Source organism: Esox lucius, chromosome 19, assembly GCF_011004845.1.
Source record: "Esox lucius isolate fEsoLuc1 chromosome 19, fEsoLuc1.pri, whole genome shotgun sequence".
Taxonomy (NCBI): Eukaryota; Metazoa; Chordata; class Actinopteri; order Esociformes; family Esocidae; genus Esox; species Esox lucius.
The window spans coordinates 38,113,776-38,136,573 of NC_047587.1; the positions used below are offsets into that span (position 1 = coordinate 38,113,776).

Below are 22,798 nucleotides of genomic sequence, written 5' to 3' on the forward strand. Positions count from 1 at the left end.
CTGTACAAATAGAGAAAAATTTACATCTTTCTGGCAGAAGAAATATAAGCATATGCAGAACCTTGGTGACAATAAAAGTGAACACTTTGAAGAAAATGTGCAATGGGCATGACAGAAGTAAAGACATAATGGTTCACCTGGAATCCAAACATTGCACTGTTGATAGGGCTCTAACAGGTCCAGGCATTTTGTGTGACAGTTATTGGACAGTGAAATGAATCCAACAAAGAGTTTCAATAATTCTTTGAAAGTATAGCTATTCTTTCATTGCGTTCTGTGAATACAATAAATAATTGTTTGTTTTCTCAGTCATGTATTTTCTCCACACCTCTGCTCCTGGGTTTGTCTGCTGCTGCAGGGAGTGGTTATTGCCAAGCCAACTAAAAAAAAAACTAAAAAAATTGTAGTGATGAAAGATGAATCTTCAACCCAGTCTGAGGTCCTGTGTGCTATGGATCAGGTACTTTCTATTTTGCTACATTCATCCTTCCCTCAATCTCAATCAATCTCCCAGTCACTGCTGATAAGAAGCATCCCCATAGCATGATGCTCGCATCAGTATGCTTCATGTAATGAGCAGTACCTTGTGTTCACCAGGCATAGTGCTTGGCAATTAGGCCTAACATTTCTATTGTGATCTCATCCAACCAGAGGATCTCTTTCCTCATACTATCAGTAAGCCTTTTAATCAGGAGGGCTTTCCATCTAGTCACTCTACAATGATGAACTGCCGCAGAGATGGTTGTCCTTCTGGCAGGTTCTCTCATCTCTGCAGTAAAACTCTGAAGATCTGTTAGTGGCCACTGGGTTCTTCGTCCCCTCCCTGACCAAGGCTCTTCTTGCCCAATTACTACAGTGTATAAGTCGCACATTTTCAACCATAGCAGTTAATACATGTGTGTGGCTAATACACAAGTTTAAATTTTTGCTTAGACCTTATTCAAGGAGCAACGAGTTGCCCAGGATTGGACAAGGACTGTTTGGGGGAGGGGTTTTGCAAAAGGTCAATTCTCTGGGCAAATGCAGTATATACAGCTCTGGAAAAAATGGAGAGACCACTGCACCTTTGTCTTTCCTTTGCAAAAAAATTGGAAAGGAAGGTTTTGAGTGAGGAACAGAAGGGTTAAAATTAAGAGACCACTGCACATTAAATGCTTCTGTTCCTCACTCAAAACCTTCCTTTCCAACTTTTTGAATAAGGTCCGTTAAGCTTTCGTTGTTAAGGCTCAAAATACTGAAACGGTGTGCCTTCGCTATGGGACCTGCAGCAAATCCGACAGCAGGTACCCGAAAAGTTTAGAAGGAGGAGTCATTTAAAGTGACTTTTCTTGGGTTGTGAAATGCTTAAGTCAACATTTATACATCATTATTCATTAAACAACAATGTTATCTAATGCAGACGTTACAGTAATTTGTGCTATCGTCACCATATGTCTTTCTTGCTACTACTACGTTAGCTAGACAGCTAGCTACCTCTATTAGCTTGTTACGTCAGGGCCCTCATAGGCTTAACTTTAACATGTGACTTTTTGCAGGAGTTGATAGGATAAGAGTTCAATAATAGCTGTATAAACAGAACTTACTTGGCAGGGCAAGAGCATGACTGGTTAACAAGGCTGTGCTGGTCGCATTTGAGTTCATGGCATGGGGTTTCTCATTCTTTGATTGAGTTCTGTATTGTTGTTTTAGTTATTGTGTCCCCTTCCGTTTCTATCTGAATATTGTGAACATATCCTTCCACTGCATATTGCAATCCCTTGATTGCATATTGCAATGCCTCGATCTGGAGGATATCACAGATCTGGAGGATATTACTCCAAAAAGAATAACTTACACTGGCCGGTAATATGCTACTATTCCCCTCTGTGCTTGGCAGTTTACAGTAGTTGTCGGTTACAAAGAAGCGCAGCCTGACAGGCGTAGCAACAGTAATTAAAATAGGTGTGGCTTTTGCAAAAGGTCAATGATGACTCATTCATATATTGCACATTAATATTAAAAATCTGTCATAGGGTGCTACCAAATTCATTTGTTGGAGAATAAAATGTGTTTTTGAAAACCATTTAACGTCAATTGTATCATATTTGCTATGATCGAGACGTACGTCATCAAGCAATCACCTGTGAAAGATTTAAACTTGTGAAAGAAAAAGGTGCAGTGGTCTCTTCATTTTTTCCAGAGCTGTATCATAGTGTGGTTAATACTTGGGTTTGTGTACACACAAAGATATAAAATTAATGGTGTGGTTAAGACGTGGTGCGGGTTATAAACAGGGATTTACGGTATGTTTGGCCGGTCAGTAAGCTCTAAGAAGAGTTTTTGGGAGTTCCTGTCTTGGTGTGTGGACAGGTGTATGCCACAGGCCTAAGATCAAAATCATGTCCAATAATTTGATTTTGCCACAGGTACACTCTAATCCAGACACATGTGAAGGTTGATCAAAAGACACAGCATGCATCTGAAATTAATTGGGAATGACATGGGAAAGGGTCTGAATATTTATATTTAAAAAAATATATTTTCACTTCGTCAATGGGGGGTATTGTGTGTAGACTGATGTAAACATATTTGATCAATTATGAATGAATTCCATACCACAGCAAAATGTGAAGAAAGGGAAAAGCTCTGAATAAATTTAGAAGGCATTTAAAACTATACAGAAAGCTGTACACAGTTGTTTTCATTGTTTTTCAAAGTTCATTGTCAACAAATACCAGGAGTACAATGACACACTGTATCATCATCATCACATTCTATTGGCTTACCCTTTGGAAGAGCTGGAAGCCTCGTATGAGAGGCCTGATCCTGCATTTCTTCAGCATTGTCTTCCAGATGACTGACAGGTCGTGAAGGTTCCACTTTTGATGCTGCAGGCTCTCATCCAGGTGGGTGGTAGCCTCTGTGGAAATGACCTCATTCACTGAGGTCAGGACCCAGACGCAGAGACACTGAAGCAAGTCGGCGTCCTGACAGTCAAATCCACGCCAGACCGTATAGAAAAACACACAAACGCACATCCACAGTTAGGTCAATAAAAAAACAAAAAATACAAGTTTATGTAAAGGGAAACTTAACACACATACATTTTATGGATGACAAATAGCAATGCAAAAGTCAATACACCTCTGATCTTTGCCTACAGATTCTTATGCTAATTCCTTAAACACAAATCCTCATAGGTAGAACCCCACCTGATGACAGGCAGCTAGTATGGTGAGCATTGGGCAGTGCTGACCCAGGGCTTTCCCCAGCAGGTATCTCCAGGGACTGGCCTGCTCTTGACTCTGCAGCAGCACCTGGAACAGCTCTCTGGGGGGGTCGGGGACCTCCTCACTGGATACGGTGATCTGACCCTGGGCCTGCTGGTCCTCCACCTCCCCCGAACTCCACGGAGAACTAAATTGTAGGTCGTGGAAGGCCAGGGTCAGGTGGGCCTGGAGGGCCCGGTTAAACTGGGCCACCAGAGTCCTCACCTGTCAATCAAAAGAATTGAAGGAGGGAAGAACTCAATGTAGCTACAGAAACACAGACTAGGGAAACAGTCATCTAAAGATTACAATCAGTTAGGCCCCTGTAGCTATATGACTCAATTAAAATAATACATGTTCCTGACAGGGAACTTGACAAAAGACAAAGTTAACAGACAAATAAAACCACAGGGCAGTTTTCATTCCATTTCACAGTAGTTTTTGCCTGACACTTAAATGGAAATGCCACCACCTTTCCACTTAGATTTAGAATATCCAGCACCATACTACTGTTACCATATACACGGGACAATGACATGTACCTGCACTTAATAGACAGAAATGAGACCATACAAAATGCTACTCAAAGTTCCTTAAGAATCATTTTCAAAACATGGCACAAATCTTCAAAATGTTCACAAAAATATTTTGTAACTATTAAACATAGAATCGTGGATACGGGTACAGTGCTGAAGATAATGAATTTGAGGTCATAAAGCGGTGAAATTATTAATTATAGTAATGATAATAATAAATAGTGTATTTGGAAGTAGAGGCAGAGATGTACCTGCTGAGGTGGGTAGCTATGCAGCTGAACAAAAAGTAGGAAGTGTAGCCACTGGCCGTCAGCTGCACAGTCAAGCGGGTAGACACTGCTCAGGGGCAGGGCATGCTGCTGGCAAAACTGGACCGGTAGAGCCCACTCCTGACCTGCCTCGAAGGATGACCTGGATAGTTGAACACAGGGTAAATGGAGTTTAACAAACTATCTTACAAGCACAGCAAAAGCTGTAACTGTGAGATTTCAAAACACCTAAAAGACATGACAGGAGAAAGACTTCTCACGAAAAGTGAGACCTGCTAATTTTATGAGTGAGTTCATGTTAAAAGAAATAATTCCGCTTTGTCAAGACATTTTACTAAATTTTAACAAAAGCCATAAAAAGGCCTTCTCCAAAAGGCACTTGTAGCTTTACAAGTGCCAAAGCGTATTAATATTATACACTCACCTAAAGGATTATTAGGAACACAATACTAATACTGTGTTTGACCCACTTTCGCCTTCAGAACTGCCTTAATTCCACGTGGCATTAATTCAACAAGGTGCTGAAAGCATTCTTTAGAATGTGACTGTGGGGGCCATTTCAGTACAGTGAACTCATTGTTCATGTTCAAGAAACCAATTGGAAATGATTCGAGCTTCAGAGGATGGGTACATGGTGGTCATAAAGGGATGGACATGGTCAGAAACAATGCTCAGGTAGGCCGTGGCATTTAAACAATGCCCAATTGGCACTAAGGGGCCTAAAATGTGCCAAGAAAACATCCCCCACACCATTACACCACCACCACCACCTTCCAGTCTTCAACTGTACAATTTTGGTGAGCTCGTGCAAATTGTAGCCTCTTTTTCCTATTAGTAGTGGAAATGAGTGGTACCCGGTGGGGTCTTCTGCTGTTGTAGCCCATCCGCCTCAAGGTTGTGCGTGTTGTGGCTTCACAAATGCTTTGCTGCATACCTCGGTTGTAACGAGTGGTTATTTCAGTCAAAGTTGCTCTTCTATCAGCTTGAATCAGTAGGCCCATTTTCCTCTGACCTCTAGCATCAACAAGGCATTTTCGCCCACAGGACTGCCGCATACTGGATGTTTTTCCCTTTTCACACCATTCTTTGTAAACCCTAGAAATGGTTGTGTGTGAAAATCCCAGTAACTGAGCAGATTGTGAAATACTCAGACCGGCCCGTCTGGCACCAACAACCATGCCACGCTCAAAATTGCTTAAATCACCTTTCTTTCCCATTCTGACATTTAGTTTGGAGTTCAGGAGATTGTCTTGACCAGGACCACACCCCTAAATGCATTGAAGCAACTGCCATGTGATAGCCTGGGTAGGGATGTATGGTTTGAGCATTGCTTGAAGGAAGAGAGGAGAACCTCCTTTTTATCCATCTTCCTCTGTCCAGTTTCTGTGTTCTTTTACACATATTAATCTATTCTTTTTACTAGCCATTCTGAGATATGGCTGGTTTTTTTGCAACTCTGCCTAGGCCAGCATCCTGGAGTCGCCTCCTTACTTTTGATGTTGAGACTGGTGTTTGCTGGGTACTATTTAATGAAGCTGCCATCTGAGGACCTGTGAGGCATCGGTTTCTCAAACTTTGAAGGGAGTGGTACTCAACGTTGTATGAGATATTCAGTTTCTTGGCAATTTCTCACATGGACAAAGTTCTTTGTTTCAGCCTGTAATCAAACCCACAATTGCTGATGCTCTAAATCCTCAACTAGTCTGAAGAAGGCCGGTTTTACCGCTTCCTTAATCAACACAACAGTTTTCAGCTGCGCTACCAAAATTCCTAAACGGTTTTCTAATGATCACATAGCCTTTTAAAATAATAAACATGGATTAGCAAATACAAAGCGCCATTGGAACAGAGGACTAATGGTTGCTGATAATGGGCCTCTGTACATTTATTTATTTTTTAAATCTGCCGTTTCCAGCTACAATAGTCATTTAGAACATTAACGTTATAAATGTTATTTAATGTTATTTTAATGGACAAACAAAATTGCTTTTCTATTGAAAACTAATATATTTCTAGCTGACCCCAAACATTTAAACGGTCGTATACATTTAAAAGAAAAACTCTTGGTAGGGAAATGTCAAGTGGAAATGTAAAGGTCTTACTGCATAGCCTCCTGTAAAAAGCCAATTCATACATAACATTTTAATAGAATAATGATACATATGATTAAATTTTTTAAATAATGTTTAAATATTTCTGAACCAGATGTTTAAAAAAAAAAAAGTGATCTGGAATGCCATGGACACAGATTCTTTTAGAGATCCGAAAGAAATATGCAGGTCTCAAAACTTTCACAAAATATCTGAATTACCTTTTGAGACCTGCGTATTTCAGAGGGTAATGTTAAGCTATTTACCATAGCTTAACATTTCCTTCTGATAGGCTTGATTGAAGTTTCACCATGTTCCTTCAATCCATCAGCTGCTCTCAGATCCAACAGTGTTGGTCTCCATGGTCGATTAGGGACATAACTAACCTGCCGATGCCCTTCTTCTCCACACCATCCTTCACTGCTGTCTCCAAGTAAACAAGAAGCTCCTCCTCAGCCTCCCTCTCAACCTCCACAAGCTTACTGCCTTTAGCAGCTGACGACAAAGAAAGAACAACACAATGTAAGCATGATGTGTGTAGAGGAAGAGCATTGCCAAAATTATTGATACCCCAGACTTGTTATTTTGAAGCACAGTCTTTGGCCAAAATAACTGTAATCAAAAGACTTCTATAGCCATGGATGAGACTGCACTTTTGCACTGGCAGTTTCGATCCGCTCCTACATACCACTCCAGTACTCATAGATTTTAATTCTGCCTCCCAAATTTTGTTTATCAGACAATACACAAAGTTACAAAAGAAGTGATTAATGTTGTTGCCCTCGCTGGATTCAAAAACTTTATTAGGCTATTATTGAAACATAATACAAAGCTACTTATCACACATTATCGTTTTTCAATAGGAGATTCAGCTTATTGTGTAGGCTAATTCACTAAATGTAAATAAAAAATTTAAATCTACATTAATTCAGGAGGGAAAGAGAAGCTAAATCGCACACACATCCTATCGTCTCTCTTTGAATTTTCTCGGCTAATTTTACTGAAGTGTAATATTCTACAAATGTATTAGGCTAAATAATTTAAATGTGTTTTCGCACCTCATCTATTTTCGAATAATTCCTCTCGGTTTTTCGATAACCATGTCACCTATAGAAAAATCTTAAATGCCAGCAATCTAGGATACTAGATATATCCATTGGTCTTGAAGTCATTTTGATAGCCCCACTACAACTCCCGGGAGAGACCTGCAAAGACATGTCATTCACAGCCTATTCATTTCGGACCTTGACTTTTTCTATTTATTCTTTTTTTAGAGGAAAAACTAGACATTCATGTATTTTTCAAATTAATTAACCATTTAAAACAAATTCTGTAATTCATTATTTTTTTACTTCTATATAGTTTGATGACAACCTAGTAGATAAACTGATGCTCTGGCTGGAATTTGGTGCTGTGGAGGAGAGTATCCATGCATACGAATCCATGACGATTCGTATGCTAATAATGCCAAACGGCGTCTGGCTCGGGCGGATACTGGGGGTCAAAAAGGCCTGGCGGTTCTAGTGTTAACCACTACCCCACTAAGCTATACGTGCGCTGAGTGTCGGAATCGTGTCTCAAGATAAGACTGGCTAACGTTTCTCATTAGGTTTACTTCCACCACAAATAGCATCAATAAACTGTATGGCAGTTTTAAGTGTTTATTAGCCGGTAATAGCCTTACTAGTATCTACTAACTTACTACTTGGAATAGTCATAAGAATTGAGCAACTGTTAGCGATACTGAAGATGAATATTACACCACCAAAGCCATTTAATTTCATAGCACAACAACATTAGTTTTTCTTTCATTCTTGAATGACATTGTTACAATAACTATCAATATAGGTGATAACTGACTTTTCCGTCAAGTGAAAAGACGAGAGAATGGTGGAAACACCTACTTTTTGCTGGTGTTATCTACTGTATATTACCCCAAAAAGCATGCATGGATGCGTACTTCAGAAATCCACAAGAAACAGTCGCAATATAAACGTAAACAGTTTTATTTTAGGCTCACTTTAATGTAGCTACTGAAGGTTGTAGCCAGAAAAGTTTTTGTCTATCCTGAAAAAATCCCTATGCATAAATTTGTTTTTAATGTGGCGAGGCTCAAACACCAGTCACCAGCATTGCAGCCTGTGCCATTTTATTGTTTTGGGAAAAAAAAAAAAACATTTTGAATTTGATTCCAGCAACACGTTTCAAAAAAGTTGGGACAGTGGCATGTTTACCAGTGTGTTGAATCACCTCTTCTTTTAACAACACTTGGCAAGCTTTTGGGAACTGAGGAGTTCTATATCGTGAAGCTTTGCCCATCGGGGCTTCGCTCTTATTGGTTTACCCCTCTGCAGTCACTGAAAATTTTAATATGCAAATCACACTTCTCATGGCCATCTACCCCATGGCTATAAAAGAGGTTGTCATACTCTGCTCTGTCTCCCTTTTTTCCTCACGAGAAAGGTTTAGATATGCAGTCATCGGTGATTCCCTGTCATGTGGCGACGCTCCACTCATAGAACTGGAGTTACAAAAGTCATTATCGAACAATTGCTGTAGTTTTGAAAGTGAAATGTATTCCCATTCTGGCTTGATATAGGATTTCAGCTGCACAACAGTTCTTGGATCTCTTTTGTCCTATTCTTTTGTTTCATAATGCACCAAATATTTTCAATGAGTGACAGGTCTGGACTGCAGGCAGGCCAGTCTTTTGCTATGGAGCCATGCTGTTGTAATACATGCAGAATGTGGTTTGGCAATGTCTTCTTCATGGCATGGTACAGTTTTAACTTGCATTTGTGAATGCAACAACATACTGTGTTCACAGACAATGGTTTTTGGAATTGTTCCTGAGCCCATGCAATGATTTCCACTACAGAATCGTGTCTGAAGATCACGGCCATCCAATATTGGTTTTCGGCTTTGTCCCTTGTGTACAGAGATTTCTCCGGATTCTCTAAACCTTTTAATGATATTACATAACATAGATGATGAGATCCCCAAACTCTTTGACATTTTATATTGAGAATAATTATTCTTAAATTGTTGCATTAATAATGATGTGGTAATGATGTATCATAACTTCTGAAAGACCCATCATCTTTTTATACCCAATCATGTTTCTGATCTGTTTTTTGTATTCCAAAAAACAGATCCAGTCAAATGTTCCAGTCTTTTGTTGCTCCTGTCCCATCTTTTTTGAAACGTGTTGCTGGCATCAAATTAAAAGTGGCCATGTAATTTTCAAGAAACAAAAACATTTCTGAGTTTCAATATTTGATGTGTTGTCTTGTACTATTTTCTATTGAATACACACCGATCCTGACCCTGCTTTATGGCAGGGCGCATTATCCTGCTGACAGAGGCAAATGCAATTAAGGAATAACGATGCCATGAAAGGGTGCACATGGCCTGCAACAATGCTTCGGTAGGTGGTACTTGTCAAAGTAACAGCGACATGAATGGCAGGACCCAAGGTTTCCCAGCAGAACATTGCCCAAAGCATCACACTGTCACCACCAACTTGCCTTCATCTCCAAAACTGGGCTGCAGTTTTGGAGATGCTCTGACCCAGTCGTCTAGCCATCACAATTTGGCCTTTGTCAAAGTCGCTCAGATCCTTACACTTGCCCATTTCTCCTGCTTCTAACACATCAACTTTGAGCACAGAATGTTCACCTGCTGCCTAATATATCCCACCCACTGACCGGTGCCATGATTATCAGTGTTATTCACTTCACCTGTCAGTGGTCACACTTATGGCTGATCAGTGTAGGGTTTACATGATATGCACATCATTGCATTTTGTTTTCTTTACATTTTACCCAGCGTCCCAACTTTTTTGAAAAAAAATTAATAAATGGATTGTATTATAAGAGTGCAAATACTTTTGGCCATGACTGTACCTAATGATTGTTTGAGGGAGAATGTGCCGGTCACTCCAGGCCCTTGACTCCAGTGTCTGAGAATCAGATTGAGGACTTTGATGTCCACTCGCAGCTTGAGGCTACACACGCCCAGGAGTTCGCAGAAACAAACACAAGCAGCGGCCACAGAGGGAACGCTGAAATGCATCATCGCCAGGCTGTAGGCCTGCTCCGCAGCGAGGCTCAGCCTGAACCAGGGAGAAAAGACACCACAAATTACAATTAAATATACTGTTGTCCAAACTTGTATAACATAAAGCAAAAACCTTACAGGCTGAATGAGAACAGAGTGAATCTGATAAGAAATGCAAAACTAAGCGCTTGCATAAAAAAAGCTTCTAGTTCTCATGCTCAATGTACTATTTCAAGCGGATTCTAATTACCCTGTGTTGTGTCTTAAAGGCACAAAGGAAGCCATTTGTTAGTTTGCCCCATAATTAACTATTAAGATCATTGCAAACATCAAATCATTTTCTGGGACCATCATTCTATCCTCAAGACATTTTTAAGTAGCCATCCCAAACTAATTGCCTTTGCAGCCTGTGCTTTCTAGATCAATCTGTAGGTCACTTTGACATCAATTTACATATCCTAACAGAGTCTGATATACTCACTGTGACTTCACATCATTGGAGTTTGCTAAATGTTGGACAAGAAATGTCCCGTAGGCAAAGGACGGCCGCCCATGACGCAGATAGTACAGGAAGTTGAGGTTCTCGATGAGGGCATATTTGCCAACGAGCTGTGGGCTGGAGAAATGAGGCAGCTCCACTGAGGTCTCTAACAGGAATAAAAGGGGTATTCACATGACATCACACAATTCATCAAACACACAAAGTACTACCAAAACTATCCATAGCCATAGCGAGCTCCTAGGTTCCTTTAACATACACACATAAGAATGTAATTGACATTCACTTTTTTCAAGAACTGAGTTACTTCAGCTTTTTGTTGGACTAACAAACACGTGAAATAGAAAACCTGCCAAGAAAACCTATACCTACCGGTGGAGCCAAGCGTGTTGGCAGACTGCCATCCGAAAAGTCGAGACAGATCCAAGGGATGTAAAGACTGCAATGACAGAGAAGTAATGGAAGTACTTCAGCTGTGTATGAAATCTTCATTTACATTCCTATTCGTGCATAGTCCACAACAAATGTGGTCAAAATATTCTGTTTTTGACATACAATACTGCCATTAATAAGTGCATGGCTCAGTAATTCCACCAGCCTCTTTCCTCTTGAAATGGTAGGAGGAAATGAAATCAACTTGACTTGTAATGGACTCTAATACAGAGTTTACCTGGAAATTGAATGGACTGACTCACAGTACTCAATGTAGTTTAATGCAAAAAAATAATTGTAGGTTTATATCTCAAGAGGAAAACAACTGATGCAGGCACATCCATCATTAAATATATGTAGCCTGAGGGGTAGCTAGCTGTCCAAGTGGTAGCTGTTTAGTGTTTAAGAGCTTTATCGCTCGCTAAGTTCAACAGACCTAGACCTCCACTTTCAATTTAAAAAAAATTCAGATGCTTTCCTGAAGTAAACACACAGTGCACCTTTAAGATTTTTTTTAAGGATGGTTCCAAATCAATATAGAAAAGATTGGAGGATTGGGGCAAAAGCAATTACTTAAACGCAGCAACTAAGTGGGAGCAAGACCAGGAACAAGCTACCTGTCAAATGCACTGTTTAGGTTCAAATCTGACAAAGACTGACCACAGAAGCAGGGTAGTGTGTTGAGTGCCATGTCGTGAATGCAGAGCGGCAGCGCGGTTCTCTGTAATGCTATTATTACAACTCCAGGCCTTTGTGTGATCAGTGATGAGCTGAACACTAATGTGTACACAGTACCCAAGCCTGTTTATTCAGCTCCATAATGCATGTGGTGAGTTACTCTGAGAGCCATTAGGCATGCATGAAAGACATTTAGCAAACAGGGCTGGATACGCAGGACTGTAGGGACGGGGTACCTGCATGAGGTGATAGACAGAGACATCGGAGGTGGTGGCGGGTGTCCCTCTGAGTCCGCTCACTGGGAAGAGTGCTGCCTTGAGTTTGGGGTAGGGGCTTAGAGCCATCTTTAGTAGCTGGAGGTCAACCTTAGAGACAGAGCTCCCAGCCCTCTCCTCCGGACTGACCACCTAAACAATAAAAGACAGAAACTCTCAAATGGGTTTGCACAAATTAAGTGAATTGTGACAGTGTCGTCACACCAGGTCAATATTTCACCTCTGAGGAATAAAATCTCAATTATTCACACTAATAAGAACAAGGAGGTTTGTCACTATCTTAGCAAGACCCAAAGTTGGATATATCATGTGATATTAAAAATTACCCTGACTGTATTAGAAAGAATAAAGGGTGAATTACCATAAGCGCGGCATGAAACAGAGATTTTGTATTCATCAAAATGTTTTAAAAACACATAGAAAAGGAAAAGGGTACAACATAATATCCAAGTGCTTGGATATCCCGCTGAGCTGCTGGGTCAATAATCAGGATGTGGAAGCTATCACAGCACCCAGGTACTGCCAACAAAAAGCAAGCAAAACTCAGTGCTCAAACAGGAAGATTTGTTAGAGAAGCCACAGAGATACAAAATCATTTTGAAGGAGATACATTACATCATTTACTGGCTGGGAGTGGAGCAATGTTTATGTCAATAGCTCTGCGTAAAACTAGCCCCAAGTAGAGGTTGGAAAGAAAAATGCCATTACTCAAAAAGTCCCATCTGAATGCATGAGTGACACAACAGCGATGTTGTAAAAGGTTGTGGGTTCAGATGAATTCAAGACACTTAGGCAAAAACTGAAAGCATGTAGAGCAAACCAAACATAACCCATGCCAACATTAACCAATGTCACCAAACAAGAACAGATTTTGAGTGTCAGTGTTTTAAAATATAATATCAAACAGAACAACATGTCAATATATAGCACCATTTACAATTCAGTAATATGATAGAATTGGTCAATGGTTTGAATAATTTGGAAAGCACTGAGTCTCCGTGCACATTTCAGCCGATATTTGGGGTGTACTTAATCCTCATTAATATGAATAATACTTCGATCTCACACATAAATAATCACCCACGGCAACTGTCAAAAAACAGCTACAGCAGTGAATCCCCGCGCAGTGAAAAACATGGAAGGACAGTACTAGCAAACACGGCACATCAGTAGTTAGCAAAAAAGATAAAAGAAATATACTGAACTATTTTTTTTAAAAAGACCGGACAACGCCAGAAACAGTAAAATCGATGTTAGCTAAATTTCTGGCATGTTAAAACGAGATCATTTGCATTGGCAAGGAGAATTCAATGAATGACAACGTTATCATTGGTGAGCAACACCACCCTACTGTATGTATACAGGTATGTTTTCTTACCGCCAAAATATAACATAAATTGATTCCCTGGATTGGTTAGACCATAAAGTGCATCTGGCCTAAAATTAAACTTAAGGAAAATATTATTATATAATTTTGTACTGCTAGTTATTAGCTGCAAAAATATGTAATTATTTTTCCAAGCCACAATAGTATAATATAGAAAGAGTTGAAAACCCCCATTACGAAAGACCGGACATTTAATCGATTTGGCATTAACATGCCTTAGGCATCTGTAGAATATTGATAACAGCGGCAATGACATGACAAAATGATGGAAGTGAAACTCATTAATACAGGATTTTACTTGGCATTGATAGAGCAGTTAGCCTTGTGGCCATTATTCTAGTCACTAGTGGAACCAGCCTGATCAGTGCATTCCAAAAATGGCACAGGGAAATGCAATTAACTTAAATCATGCATGAAAAGTCTATTCCACAGTTGCTACTTCCTTGGACATAGCTGAATCCGAGCATTTAACTTTAATTGAATCCTATGATTTGGCAACAAGTAATTACATTCTCTGGTGCAATTCGAAAAGTATTTACAAAACAAGGCTTTAGAGAAAAATCCAGACCTGGTCGATGCCACCTGGGGCAAACATGATGGTGGCGAGGGCCAGGAGGCTGTGTCCCTCCAAGAGCATGCTGCTAACTGTGGCCTGGCTGCCTTGGATGAGGACCTGGGCACTTGTCAGACTGGCCTGGAACACACGATTTGGATCTACAGGAGAGGGACACATTTATTTTACCACTACATTATATATTTATTTATTATAGACACACACACACACACACACACACACACACACACACACACACACACACACACACACACTCACACATGCATATACACATACAAAATCTCACAAAAGAGAGTGCGCCCCTTACATTTTTGCATATATTTCATTATATCTTTTCATGTGACAACACTGAAGAAAGACACTTTGCTACAACCTAAAGTAGTGAGTGTACAGCTTGTAAACAGCTGTCCCCTCAAAATATCACAACACACAGCCATTAATGTCTAAACTGCTGGTAAAAAAAAGTGAGTACACCACTAAGTGAAAATGTCCAAATTGGGCCCAAAGTGTCAATATTTTGTGTGGCCACCATAATATTTCAGCACTGCCTTAACCCTCTTGGGCATGGAGTTCACCAGAGCTTAACAGGTTGCCACTGGAGTCCTCTTCCACTCCTCCATGACAACATAACAGAGCTGGTGGATGTTAGAGACCATGCACTCCTCCACCTTCCATTTGAGGATGCCCCACAGATGCTCAAAAGTGTTTTGGTCTGGAAAAATGCTTGGCCAGACCATCACCTTTATCCTCAGCTTCTTCAGCAAGGCAGTGGTTGTCTTGGAGGGGTGTTTGTGGTTCGTTATCATGTTGGAATACTGCCCTGCAGCCCAGTCTCTGAAGGGAGGGGATCATGCTTTGCGTCAGTATGTCACAGTACATGTTGGCATTCATGGTTCCCTCAATGAACTGTAGCTCCCCAGTGCTGGCAGCACTCATGCAGCCCCAGACCATGACACTCCAACCAACATGCTTGACTGTAGGCAAGACACTTGTCTTTGTACTCCTCACCTGGTTGCCGCCACACACGCTGTGTGTCATCATCTGAACCAAATACGTTGATCTTGGTCACTGCACATCACCCAAAAAACATCATACACACAGTGAAGCATGGTGGTGGCAGCATCATACTTTGGGGCTGTTTTTCTTCAGCTGGAACCGGGGCCTTAGTCAGGGAGGAGGGAATTATGAACAGTTCCAAATATCAGGCAATTGTGGCACAAAACCTTCAGGCGTCCGTTAGAAGGCTAAAGATGAAGAGGATGTTCAGCTTTCAGCATGACAACGACCCAAAGCACACATCCAAATCCACAAAAGCATGGCTTCACCAGAAGATTAATGTTTTGGAATGGCTTAGCCAGAGCCCAGACATGAAACCAATTGAACATCTGTGGGGTGATCTGAAGAGGGCTGTGCACAGGAGATGTCCTCGCAATCTGACAGATTTGGAGTGCTTTTGCAAAGAAGAGTGGGCAAATATTGCCACGTCAAGATGTGCCATGCTAATAGACTCCTACCCAAAAAGACTAAGTGCTGTAATAAAATCAAAAGGTGCTTCAACAATGTATTAGTTTAAGGGTGTGCACACTTATGCAACCAGGTTAATGTGAGTTAATTTGTTTTCTCAAAGATTTCAGTTTTTCAATTGAATTGTTCACATTATAGGTCATGCCAGGGTTCTGGAGAGGAGAATACGGCCGATAGTAGAACCTCAGATTCAGGAGGAACAGTGTGGTTTTCGTCCGGGCCGTGGAACACTGGACCAGCTCTATACCCTCTACGGGCTGTTGGAGGGTTCATGGGAGTTTGCCCAACCAATCCACATGTGTTTTGTGGATTTGGAGAAGGCATTCGACTGTGTCCCTCGTGGCATCTTGTGGAGGGTGCTTCGGGAATATGGGGTCCTGGGTCCTTTGCTAAGGGCTGTCAGGTCCCTGTACAACCGAAGCAGGAGCTTGGTCCGCATTGCCGGCAGTAATTCAGACTTGTTCCCAGTGCATGTTGGACTCCGGCAGGGCTGCCCTTTGTCACCGGTTCTGTTCGTAATTTTTATGGACAGAATTTCTAGGCGCAGTCAGGGGCCGGAGGGTGTCAGATTTGGGGACCACACGATTTCGTCTCTGCTCTTTGCAGATGATGTTGAAGCTTGGTCACCCGGGAGGAGCTCAGAGTAGAGCCTCTGCTCCTCCACATCGAGAGGGGTCAGCTGAGGTGGCGTGGGCATCTGTTTCGGATGCCTCCGGAACGCCTTCCCCGGGGAAGACCTAGGACATGCTGGAGGGACTATGTCTCCCGGCTGGCCTGGGAACGCCTCAGTGTCCCCCCGGAAGAGCTAGAGGAAGTGTCTGGGGAGAGGGAAGTCTGGGCATCCCTGCTTAGACTGCTGCCCCCGCGACCCGGCCCCAGATAAGCGGAAGAAGATGGATGGATGGACATTATAGGTCACATTAAAGGTGGAAAAAGTTCAGACAAGAAACCAATTTGAAATGATTCGAGCTTTGTGACATGGTGCATTATCCTACTGGAAGTAGCCATCAGAGGATGGGTACATGGTGGTCATAAAGGGATGGACATGGTCAGTAGGCCGTGGCATTTAAACGATGCCCAAATGGCACTAAGGGGCCTAAAGTGTGCCAAGAAAACACACCATTACACCACCACCACCAGCCTGCACAGTGGTAACAAGGAATGATGGATCCATGTTCTCATTCTGTTTACGCCAAATTCTGACTCTACCATCTGAATGTCTCAACAGAAATCGAGACTCATCAGACCAGGCAACATTCTTCCAGTCTTCAACTGTACAATTTTGGTGAGCTTGTGCAAATTGTAGCCTCTTTTTCCTATTTGTAGTGGAGATGAGTGGTACCCGGTGGGGTCTTCTGCTGTTGTAGCCCATCCGCCCTAAGGTTGTCCATGTTGTGGCTTCACAAATGCTTTGCTGCATACCTCGGTTGTAACGAGAGGTTATTTCAGTCAAAGTTGCTTTTCTATCAGCTTGAATCAGTCGGCCCATTCTCCTCTGACCTCTAGCATCAACAAGGCATTTTTGCCAACAGGACTGCTGCATACTGGATGTTTTTCCATTTTCACACCATTCTTTGTATACCCTAGAAATGGTGGTGCGTGAAAATCCCAGTAACTGAGCAGATTGTGAAATACTCAGACTGGCCCGTCTGGCACCAACAACCATGCCATGCTCAAAATTGCTTAAATCACCTTTCTTTCAGTTTGGAGTTCAGGAGATTGTCTTGACCAGGACCACACCCCCAAATGCATTGAAGCAACTGCCATGTGATTGGTTGATTAGATAATTGCATTAATGAGACATTTGTTCCTAATAATCCTTTAGGTGAGTGTATCTTTGTCTCATCCTTTACATCACAAGAACCTGGCATTTTAACAGGGGTGTGTAGACTTTATATCCACTGTACTGTACACATGCATACATACACACATCCATACATACATCTCTGGAAACAATTAAGAGACCGATGCACCTTTTTCTTTCCTGTCCAAAAACATTTAAAAGAAAAGTTTTGAGTGAGGAACAGAAGTGTTCAATTTGCATTGGTCTCTTTATTTTAATCCTTCTGTTCCACACTCACAACCTTCCTTTTCAACTTTTTTGGAAAGGAAAGAAAAAAGGTGCAGTGGTCTTTGAACTTTTTTAATCCAGAGCTGTACATACACACATCCATACATACACACATCCATACATATATGCATCCATACATATATGCATCCATGTCAATACACACATCCATACATATATGCATCCATACATCAATACACACATCCATACATACATGCATACATGCATCCATACGTCAATACACACACACACACACACACACACACACACACACACACACACACACACACACACACACACACACACACACACACAGTGGGGAGAACAAGTATTTGATACACTGCCGATTTTGCAGGTTTTCCTACTTACAAAGCATGTAAAAGTCTGTCATTTTTATCATAGGTACACTTCTACTGTGAGAGACGGAATATATTTTAAAAAATCCAGAAAATCACATTGTATGATTTTTAAATAATTTATTTGCATTTTATTGCATTACATAAGTATTTGATCACCTACCAACCAGTAAGAACTCCGGCTCTCACAGACCTGTTAGTTATTCTTTAAGAAGCCCTCCTGTTCCCCACTCATTACCTGTATTAACTGCACCTGTTTGAACACGTTACCTGTATAAAAGACACCTGTCCACAAACAATCAAACAGACTCCAACCTCTCCACAATGGCCAAGACCAGAGAGCTGTGTAAGGACATCAGGGATAAAATTGTAGACCTGCACAAGGCTGGGATGGGCTACAGGACAATAGGCAAGCAGCTTGGTGAGAAGGCAACAACTGTTGGCGCAATTATTAGAAAATGGAAGAAGTTCAAGATGACGGTCAATCTCCCTCGGTCTGGGGCTCCATGCAACATCTCACCTCGTGGGGCATCAAAGATCATGAGGAAGGTGAGGGATCAGCCCAGAACCAGGCAGGACCTGGTCAATAACCTGAAGAGAGCTGGGACCACAGTCTCAAAGAAAACCATTAGTAACACACCACGCACGCAAGGTCCCCCGGCTCAAGACAGCGCATGTCCAGGCCCGTCTGAAGTTTGCCAATGACCATCTGGATGATCCAGAGGAGGAATGGGAGAAGGTCATGTGATCTGATGAGACAAAAATAGAGCATTTTGGTCTAAACTCCACTCGCTGTGTTTGGAGGAAGAAGAAGGATGAGTACAACCCCAAGAACACCATCCCAACCGTGAAGCATGGAGGTGGAAACATATTTCTTTGGGGATGCTTTTCTGCAAAGGGGACAGGATGATTGCATCGTATTGAGGGGAGGATGGATGGGGCCATGTATCGCGAGATCTTGGCCAACAACCTCCTTCCCTCAGTAAGAGCATTGAAGATGGATTGACAACGACCTGAAAACACACAGCCAGGGCAAGTAAGGAGTGGCTCCGTAAGAAGCATCTCAAGGTCCTGGAGTGGCCTAGCCAGTCTTCAGACCTGAACCCAATAGAAAATCTTTGGAGGGAGCTGAAAGTCCGTATTGCCCAGCGACAGCCCTGAAACCTGAAGGATCTGGAGAAGGTCTGTATGGAGGAGTGGGCCAAAATCCCTGCTGCAGTGTGTGCAAACCTGGTCAAGAACTACAGGAAACGTATGATCTCTGTAATTGCAAACAAAGATTTCTGTACCAAATATTAAGTTTTGCTTTTCTGATGTATGAAATACTTACGTCATGCAATAAAATGCAAATGAATTACTTAAAAATCATACAATGCTCTGGATTTTTGTTTTAGATCCCGTCACTCACAGTTGAAGAGTACCTATGATAAAAATTACAGACTTCTACATGCTTTGTAAGCAGGAAAACCTGCAAAATCGGCAGTGTATCAAATACATGTTCTCCCCACTGTATATGATTCCATATCTACAATGTCAATGGGTCAATTAAATGGGTGCGTCCAAACGTTTGAATTGTACTGTAAATATATTTTTAAAAACATCACTTGTTGTTTCTTTACATTTTTTGAAAAAACTGAAATACCTGATAGGTCTCTGGTAATCTCCTGAATTTTCACCATCATTTCAAACCACGGTTGACTTTCATACAGACTCTTATCAGCTAGAGCAAGGCAATTCCTGGGTGTTAACCTGATAGAGAGTAAAAAAAATATGAATTTAGCTGATGTTCTGATCCAGAGCATCCTACATACATTATTAATTGCATTTGTAATAGAATGTACAGGGTAGGAGAGAGGATGAATCAGGCAGTTGGATGCCAGGGATGATTAGGGCTGCAGTGTAATCACATTTTTCCCTTTGGAGATTCCATGTTGAAACAGAATGCAGGTTGATTGCCATCTCAAGTGGCAGTCAAATTTACCAAAGCCCTTTATTTAGCTTGAGGGGACAAGTGAACAACTTTGTTCATTTGCGGGGTGATATCACCCACAATTCAATGCAAACTGTAGTCATATGTCGACAATGTGCCAGTGGCAACAATGTAATGTTTTATCAACAAAACTGCATCTCTTGGAATGTTTGAGAGCCAGCTGCATTAACAATAAAAACATGTAGATGACGGACAATTTAGCAATGGATATTAGTAATAAGACACTCAGTAAAAGACTCAATCAGCCTACAAAACATTCCTGGAGAACTAACTAGACACCTACTTTAGCATTCAACTGTAAATAGTTTGTAAATAGGAATTAAAAACAGAAAATAACCAAACTTTAAGCTAGCAAGTCAGGTAAACTGTGGCTAACTAACATTTGCTACTTGACAATGACTGCTAACTTGCTAAGAAAATCATTAGGTTTGCTGTTTTCCATAGTCAGGTAAACTGTGGCAAACTAACATTTGCTACTTGACAATGGCTGCTAACTTGCTAAGAAAATCATTAGGTTTGCTGTTTTCCAACTTTCAAAACCAAGACCATCACTCTCCCTTTGCTTAAGGAACATTCTAAATACTTCTTGACATCTCTGATGTGGAGGGTGGCCATGATGGGAATAGGCACAAATTGAAAATGTAGCCAGCCTAGGACAATGGGCTGACAACCTTACTCTCAAAATGCATGCCATGGGATTGATACACATCTATGACTTTGATAAAATGGACCAAACTGTAGAATTTGCTGCAGTACAGGTACATATCGGTTTTCATACACCCCAAGTAAAGTGGGTAATTGATTACCATTGCATAAGGATCTGACAATCTTGAATAATCAAATAATTCTAGGTTAATCAGTAGCCTACACTGGTAATGATTTCCATGGTTTTTAAATTACCAGGATGGATTTGAGGAATTTGAGGAATCTACCCATTTGGGGTCAATTATACACCACAATCTACAACACCAGAGACATTCTCCTGGCAAATATTCATGACATATTGATTGGTTGCTTTAAGTCAATTTACCTGTAGTGCTCCAGGTATGTGTAGAGGAGGTAGTGAAGGCTGTTGTCCAGGCAGTGGTGGATGAAGCGTGTGTGAAAGTCATGTCCCTGTGGTGAGCGATAGTGGGGCACCGGTGGGTTGGCCTGCATTACCCCACCTGCCTGGCCTAGCCTCCACAACAACTGCTCAAAGTCAGCTATTTCAGCCTGAGTGAATAATCCTCTCCTGAAACGAGAGTGGTGGGTTATGGAGATTAGCGACTAACACAGCTTTCTAATGTGACAAGCACATTCTGGCAATTTTTGCATATTAATCATATTATAACCAATAAGCAGAGTTAAGGGTGCAATAACCATACCATTCGATTTTATTCAAGTGGGGAGGTTGCTACTCTGTTCAACTATGGTGGGTTTGTATTGTTGAAGATACATCTGCCAAATAAGCTTAGTCAAGAACCAAGCACGTATATAAAACTTATTTTTATGTTCATGTTTTGGCTTCAGTAGTCTTCTTCTACAAGCAGTCCCCATAAGATTAACACTAACTTTGTAGCTTAGCAGCTCACAAGCTAGCAGCATACTGACTCTGGAGAAGCCCTATCTGAGTGGTGACCATCTCAATACCAGTTCCAGGGTCAGATTTGACCTTCAGCCAGCCTTGCATTTGGGATTTTCCTAGAAAGATGGATAGATTGCAAATTTTCTATGAAAATTACAAAGCTGATCCCAGAACAGGATATACCTGGCCAACATGTGCAGTATGTGGTCCCTCATGTGGGCGCTGCAATGGGTGTTGTTGTTGACCACGTTTGCGGCAAGGGTGGGCCACTGGGTGGTGCTGGATGGGTCTCCATTCTGAGTGGCCAGGGTTTCGATCCACTTGGTGACCCTTTGCTCATCATGGAGGGAGGTGAGGTACGACCACAGGACCCCAGGATCAGAGGAACTCACAGCTGTTGGTCAAACATAAACACAATGTTTTATCAACAATGCAAGAAACTGCTTCTCCAATAAAAATCACTGATTAACCCAGAAGGTATTATCATGGCAGGATTAACTAGTAAAGCTCATGCGCAGAAAAAAAAAATCCTACCTGAGTCTTGTAGACGTGAAAGCACAATAACTTTCTGGGTGTTGTGATCCCATTGTCGGGCCCAGTCTAGACGCAGCAAGCTCCAAAGTGGCTGTTCCGACCGGGAGCCTCTCTGGCCTACCAGCTCTTCCAAGAGGCTCGTAGAACCTGGTTCTGTCTGGGCCATCTGAGGAACCCTGCGTGCAAAAAAAGACCAAATGCACAGTAAAGTATACTACTTATAAACATGAAGAACACTGACGTAGAGCAACATTTAAATAAAAACATGTTTACTGTGATAAATGGTGTTATTGTAAGACTGTTGGCAAAGAAAAACAATATTGCAAGACATTAAACTAATCTCTGGAATCTGAAACTAATAGGCACTATCTGTTACTATCGAATTAACTTGTGGTGTTTCACATGACTTCAGAATGATTTAACGGTTTCTAGGCACTATCGAGTTAAATTGTGGTGTTTCACATGACTTCAGAATGATTTAACGGTTTCTGTTGGAATAAACTATGGGACAAAGATGTGGTAAGACATCAGGGGATGGGGATGAAATGATTTCAAAGCGCTGGGCAATTATTAAGAAATGAAAGGTTTATGTAACCACCATAAAACTCTCTATATCAGCTGGTCTCTCCAAACTGGATGAATGAGCAAGTAGAAGACAGATTAGAAAAGAAAGGAGGCTTTAATGGCAACTTAGCCTAGGCTAGAAGCTTTT

The 22,798-nt window shown here is 41.4% G+C and overlaps 1 protein-coding gene across 1 annotated transcript in view; it reads right to left on the reverse strand.

Annotated features, from left to right (window-relative positions):
- spg11 (SPG11 vesicle trafficking associated, spatacsin) overlaps positions 1–22,798 on the reverse strand; it is a 48,073-nt gene that overhangs the window by 14,076 nt on the left and 11,199 nt on the right. The window contains exons 14-26 of the mRNA XM_010904547.3: positions 22,087–22,262; positions 21,736–21,946; positions 21,016–21,219; positions 19,638–19,744; positions 14,042–14,187; positions 12,048–12,218; positions 11,074–11,140; positions 10,684–10,849; positions 10,049–10,257; positions 6,530–6,638; positions 4,036–4,195; positions 3,192–3,473; positions 2,766–2,966 (exon numbers count right to left, since the gene is read on the reverse strand). Coding sequence (XP_010902849.2) covers positions 2,766–2,966; positions 3,192–3,473; positions 4,036–4,195; positions 6,530–6,638; positions 10,049–10,257; positions 10,684–10,849; positions 11,074–11,140; positions 12,048–12,218; positions 14,042–14,187; positions 19,638–19,744; positions 21,016–21,219; positions 21,736–21,946; positions 22,087–22,262 — 2,209 coding nt within the window. The remainder of the gene's footprint in view (positions 1–2,765; positions 2,967–3,191; positions 3,474–4,035; positions 4,196–6,529; positions 6,639–10,048; positions 10,258–10,683; positions 10,850–11,073; positions 11,141–12,047; positions 12,219–14,041; positions 14,188–19,637; positions 19,745–21,015; positions 21,220–21,735; positions 21,947–22,086; positions 22,263–22,798) is intronic.